Source organism: Galeopterus variegatus, unplaced genomic scaffold (genome assembly GCF_000696425.1).
Source record: "Galeopterus variegatus unplaced genomic scaffold, G_variegatus-3.0.2 Scaffold701, whole genome shotgun sequence".
Taxonomy (NCBI): domain Eukaryota; kingdom Metazoa; phylum Chordata; class Mammalia; order Dermoptera; family Cynocephalidae; genus Galeopterus; species Galeopterus variegatus.
Genome location: NW_007726812.1, coordinates 140,823 through 147,158, shown reverse-complemented (window position 1 = coordinate 147,158; position 6,336 = coordinate 140,823). Strand labels below are relative to the sequence as shown.

Here is a 6,336-nt window from a genome sequence, read left to right as displayed (position 1 = left end):
CCAAACCCCCCACCCCCCCACCTCGTGACTCACTCCAGGCTGTGTGGGTTATTACATTATGTTTGAAATTGCCATGGCAACTAGCTGGCAATCAAGGGTAATTGCACTTGTCGTCAGGGCAACGGGGCAAAACCCACAGCAGCCACTCTCTGTGGTTGCCCTTGGGGTGCAGTAAAGGTCAGGCCAGACCAGAGCCAATGCCAGCCAAGGGGCTCTGGGGCTCTCCAGAAAGGCCAGGTTGCCAAGACCCACAGAGGTCCAGAGTGCAGAGGCAGGGAATGCCTTGGGAGAGCCAGGGCCCCTATTCCCGACCCCATGCCTGGATTCCTCCTTTCTCCACACCACCCTGTGCCTGAAACATGCCACAATGCTTCAAGCAAGCAGAACCAGAATGTTTATGTGCTCACAGCTGGTACTTATAGATAGCCCATGGGCCCTCCTCCTCATACTCATGGCGGCTGAGCCACAGGCTCTGGAAGGAGTCCCGGGATGCCATGATGGAGCCCCCAAGCCAGGCAGCAACTGCACGGTGGGGAGAACCCAGCACAGTGGCACCAGAGCCTAGCTCCTGTCTCAGGCGCTCAGGGAAGCCACTCACCAGGGTGCTGCCACCATCCAGCACTACATTGGCCAGCAGCTGCTCTTGTTGCTTAGCCTCGAGCCGGCTGATGCTTAAGAGGGCCAGCTGTGAGAGGCCTGGTTGGTTGACACCTAGCAGAGTGGGCTGGAAGAGGGCCTCAGGGCAGCAGAAGCGCTCAGAGCCCAGTGTGATAACCTGCTTATCTGGGAGCACAAAGTCCACCTGGGCCTTGGCCTGGGTGTGGGCCATCTCGGCTGCCATGTCCATGGCCACATAGCAACAGGCCTCTTTAATCTGGTTGACCAGCCCTACCTTGGGCAGTGAGTGGCCACTTGCCTGCAGCAGCTGAGCCAGGTGTTTGGTGAGGTCAGCACCGGCCACATCCAGCCGGTAGGTGTCAAGTGGGGCCAGGTTACCAGTGAGGATGGGCGCCACATAGGAGGTGCCATGGCCACTGCCTAGCACCAGCCCAGTGGTACGCCCATAAGCATAGAGCGCCAGCAGGGCCTGGTGCACTGTCTGCATGGCTGGCACATGAAAATGTTCAAAGAGTATTTCAGCCACCTTTTCTCTGTTGGTGCGCGGTGAGATGGGTGAGTCGGCCACTAGCACAGCCAGGTCCTCAGTCTTCACGCCCAGCCTACAGTAGAACAGGTGCTGCCACAGCACTTCTAGTGCATCCCAGTCGGAGACCACACCTCGGTTCAGCACAGAGTAAGAGCCCTCTCGACTTTCAGGCACTGCATACGGAGGCTGGTCCTGGGCTGGGTGCTGTAGCAGCTGGACTTGTGAGGGTACCACACTGAGGACATGGTCCTCTCCAGCCAGTCCACATTTGGTGAATCCTGTTCCTGTATCAATCACCACTGCTGCCATGTCCTGGTAGGGGCCCAGTGAGTAGCGACAGAGCACTGGTGGCGGCACTGGCAGAGCATCCGCGGTGGACATCAACTCACAGCAGGCTCCGCGGTGCGCAACCACTGAGGAGTGTGTTATGTCCTCGGCTTTCAGCTTGAACCGAGCGTTCTGGGGCTCAGTACTCCCCGTGGCCCTGGGCAAGACCTTGCAGCCAGTGCTAGGTGTGGTAAATGTGATCAAGGAAAACTGCTCCTCCTGGGCTCTGGGGGAGCTGCCAAGTTGCCAGGATGAGAGCTGATGCAAGCTGGCGCTTTGAGCACTACTGATGCTGACCTTGTCTCTACTCATATACATACAGGTTTCCTTGGGAACCAGGGGTACCCGAAGTACCCCCACATTGGAAGGCAGGCCCAAAGATTCACCTTCCTGGGTAGAGGCTTGGCAAAGCTCTTTGATGGTAGGGGGGCCTCTTGAGAGGGTGGGCTCTTTGGTGATGGGAGGTTCTTTGGAAAAGTGGGGCTTCCCAGTGAGGGGTGACTGCCCACTGAGGGAAATCTGCCTGGTAAGAGGGGTCTGCCCATTGAGAGGGGGCAGATCCATAAGGAAGGTCTGACCAGCGAGGGGGGCCTTGCTAGTATCTTCAACCGAAGGGTTATCAGAGTGAGTAGTAATGACCTCTTTCCAGTTGTGTCTGCCTATGTCCTCCTGAAGCAGGGATCTGGGCACCTGCTGGGTATTGGCTGGTGAAACAGGCTCTGAGTTTATCCACTGCAGTTTCTTGGTCTGGACTGTGGAAGTATCTGGCATCCTGGAGGAGTCCAGCATCCAGATGGTGTGACTAGTTTCATTTTTTTCAGCATCAGGTTTGGACCAGCTGGGACCAGGGACATGGGTCAGTATCCTCTCACCAAATTGGAGGGGCATCCCGAGTGGAACAGGCCCAGTGAGCACTCCAACGCTTATGGGTGTCTCAGTAACAGGGGAGTCCTGTGACTCTAGGTTGAGCCTGCTCTCCTTGGGTACCAGGGCTACCTCTCGGTGGCTGCCAGATGAAAGGCTGGAGGGCATAGGGCTGGACAGCATGGGTGTGGTGGACCAGAAGCTGGAGTAATCACTGTCAGGGGAGAGAATGGGCTTGGCCAAAGGCTGGGTGGACAGCATATTTTCAGGGACATAGATAGATGGGTGGCTGGGCATTAAGCCCACCAGCTCTGCCCGTGAGCCCTTAGGGTCATGGCACAACAGCCCCATCCTGGTGTTGCATGTGGCCATGTCAAACACCAGCACGTGGTCTTCTCTGTCTTCCCGGAGGTGGCAGGTAGGGGCACTGGAGGAGGTGATCTGCATGGCATCCCAGGGAGACTGGAATGGTGACAGCTTGTGGCAGGTTACTTGGTAGGCAGACAGTGGTACATTGGAGCAGGTAGTGTTGCAGACATTTAGGGGCTGCTTGTCTGGCTGAGAGCTATAGATTTCCTCTGGGTTACTCCTTTGGGACTTGGGAGTACCTGGGGCCTCTAGGCCTAGTGTTGGGCTACTTGGCATGGAGGTGTAGAAAGGGGGTTTCTCTGCTGGGTTCTCGGGCTGCTCTGGTAGCATCTGCCTTCTGGCAACCTCATTCTCCTGGGCATGGCGTGGGGACTTTTCTGGAGTAGGCACTGGGTTGGGAGGCTCCTCTTTAGAGCTGGAATTCATTTTGTCCTGGCAGGATGTGACCATTTTAGAAGACTCCAGGAGGATTGACCATTGGTTGCCATACCTCCTGAGGAGGAGGTCTTGAGATAGGCCCTTGGTAACTGCAGTGGTGTCAGTCAGGCAGTCAAGGGTGCAGGTGTGAGGTTCAACTGCAGCAGGTGTTAGGGTTGCATCCAGAGCTGGAGAAGTATCCTGAGCTCGAGTTGGAGGAGCCGGTGACAGAAAAGAAGAAATTGTAGCTAGGGCAGGAGCCTTAGCTGGACATGGGCACTTGTCCTGGCCCTGACCTTGGGCCTGAACTGGAGCTAGAAGAGGACCTTGGGATTCAGCTACACCATTCTCTCCTGAGAGGAAGTGGGTTAGCCACCGAATCTTCCTGGAACCCAAGGAGGTCATCTGGTTGGGGCTGCAGGGGCCTTTGCCCCAGCCTACCAGGACTTTAGCTGGAGCCTTGCTCTTCCCCCTAATCTGTACCTGAAGCTGGGGGCAGCAGGGTCCATGCTGGGCTATGTCACTGATGCTGTCACTGTGCTTGCACTGTGGCAGGGTCAGGGTCACATTCTTCATGATGAGACGCTGTTGGGCTCCCACAATGGGGCTTGGAAACTGGCTAGTGGAGGTGAGTCTTCGGGCATTCTGGGAGGCCCACTCACAGCCGTGTTGGGAGCTAACCTGAGCAGGATCCTGGAGTAGCTGTTGAATGGGTTCAGGCATGTGGGCCTGGGAGGCTGGGTCATAGGCCCCATCGATGATGGCCTCGGACAATGACAACCCCTGCTTGAGGTACAAGGATCCTGAATTTATCAATGGTCCCTGGGACCCTGTGAGGCCACCCCCCAGCTGCTGGCTGCTGGCCAAGTAGTGGCCCTGGGGGCCCGATGGATCAGGGCCTCCCACCTTCTTGGTGGCTTCCATAGTCCTACTCCATACCCTAGGTGCCCTGCCCCCACTTCATTGCCATGGCAACCCCACACATCACAGCCCCCAGTGACCTGGGTGGTGACAGAGTGTGGGAAACTATGGGCCCCACCCTCCTGAGGAATGGGGGTCTGCCCAGGGAATCTTGGGAAGCAGAGAGGCCCAAGGACCACAGTGAAGTAGGCCAGCCTCCTCTCCCCTTACCAACTAGGTGACCACTTGCCCAGGCCATCCCAGAGTGAGGGCAGTGCCCCAGGGGGGTCAGTGTAAGGACAGAGGAGAAAGATAAGCAGGGGAGACTCTAAGGAAGCCCCTGGCATGAGGCCTTTTGCAGGGGCCAAAACCCCTTTGCCACTCAGTCCTGGGAGGCAGAAGGGAGTGAGGGGCCCAGGCTCAGGCCCAGGCTCCCCTCCCCAATGTTCCCCAGCTCCCGCTCCAGGGACAGCAGCTCCTTGGCAGTCTCTGCTGCTCCAGATGGTTCTCCTCTTCCTGTGCCTCATAGAGCCCCCTCCCCAGAGCCACATGTCCCTGAAGTCCAGGATGAGTATCCCACAGGCATGGGGATGGGGGTGGAAGGGGCGGGGGGTGGGGCCTCTGCTCAGAATCCTCAAGTCAGAATGTTCTACTTCTTGTCACATTGTGTCAGCTTTACCTTGGCCATAAGGGGAGGCAGAGCATTGGGCACAGGGCTAGGCCATAGTGGCCACAGGGCCATCCAAGTAGCAATTACAGGATGGGGCACAGTAGGGATACAGTAGTTACAGGGATGTCCATACAGTGGGCATAAAGCTGGCTACATAGTGGGGATATGGTACGCACAGGTCTGGCCAGACAGTGGGGACATGGTGGGTACAGGACTGAGCACACAGTGGGCACAGAGCTGCATATACCCTAAGGACAAGTTGGACAAAGGATTGGACATGGGGTAGGTACATAGGAAATGTAAGCTATAAGACTAGGTGGGCAGTTATACCCTCCATTTTGTAGACTGAGAAACAGAGGGGCAGGGAGGAGTGGGTCCTGACTGGACCACCAGCTCAGGTCCAGAGCTGCCCTGCAGCCACAGAAGACAGGCCTAGGCATCAGTTTGGAGAGCCACCCATTGCCATGGCATGGGTCTGGAGGTTTTGACCTGGGGCAGGGGCAAGGGCAGGCTCTCCTCCCCACTCCACCCCCCACCCCACACTCCTCTGAGCTCTGGGCTTCCTCCCTCTGTCCTCCGGGGCTATGTCTTTTCAGGCCTCAGTCTTGCCACCCAGGAAACAGGTTTGTGGAGAATGCAGTTGTAGGCTTGTCCTCCGAAGCAGTGTGTTTTCACAGAAGTTAAAAATAGCGTTTACAGTTGGCCATGGGGTGCTAGGCTGTGTGACCAGGGACTGAGGCTAGCACTATGCTGCATCCACATCTAACTTGGCACTGGGCAAAGCCTAACTAAGCCATATCTCATGCCCCCTGGGCTCCTTTCTGTTTCCCCAAATGCTGCCTTCATTTAAGAATTGGGACAGACAGGGCCAGCCCATGGCTCACTCGGGAGAGTGTGGTGCTGATAATACTAAGGCCACGGGTTCAGATCTCATATAGGGATGGCCGGTTAGCTCACTGGGTGAGCGTGGTGCTGACAACACCAAGTCAAGGGTTAAGATCCCCTTACTGGTTATCTTTAAAAAAAAAAAAAAAGAATTGGGACAGACAGCTCTGGACACCGAGGAGGAGCTGCTCGCCTTCATGCTATGGCCTAGGAAGGTGGCAGAGACCAAGAGTCCATGGCCTGTGCATGTGCATGCATACACTCGTGTACACACGTAATTGCCAAACACTATTAACTTAATTAATCTCTGTCCTGAGAAAGCTAGTTCTTTTTGTTTTTATTTTTGTTTTTTCATGACAGAGGTGCTCGCAGCAGCCTCTAGTGCCTGTGCAGCATTTGAGCTGGGCTGTACCTGGGAGGGTTGGGGAGGCATGGAGGGAGATCCTGAGAGCCCCCGACCTGTCTGACCACTGAGCAACCCTCCACCTCCTGCAGGAGTGAGGCATAACCCTCCTTTCCAGGGTTGGAGTCCTTTGTGAACAACTAGCCTGAGGTCTCTTGGGGGAAGGGGACAGAGTCAGCTAAAGGGCCGGCCCATGAAAGAAGGCCCAAAGGAGGCAGCCAGGAGAGAGAAGACCCCTCCCACCTGAGAAGCAAACATCCCTTATAACAATAAGAACAATGACTGGTATTGACCAGGTCCTTTCTCTGTGCCAGTGCAGTGTGGAGCACATGTAACCCACCCTCACAGCAATTC

The 6,336-nt window shown here is 56.2% G+C and overlaps 1 protein-coding gene across 1 annotated transcript; it reads right to left on the bottom strand.

Annotated features, from left to right (window-relative positions):
• Positions 1-403: 403 nt before the first annotated feature.
• On the bottom strand, positions 404-4,048 carry LOC103589539. Its single transcript, XM_008571545.1, has one exon. It carries the CDS (start codon positions 4,046-4,048, stop codon positions 404-406), a length of 3,645 nt encoding a protein of 1,214 aa, XP_008569767.1.
• Positions 4,049-6,336: the final 2,288 nt, after the last annotated feature.

Coding starts and splice junctions, on each gene's coding strand:
- LOC103589539 (XM_008571545.1), bottom strand. CDS start 4,048: ATGGAAGCCACCAAGAAGGTGGGAGGCCCTGATCCATCGGGCCCCCAG.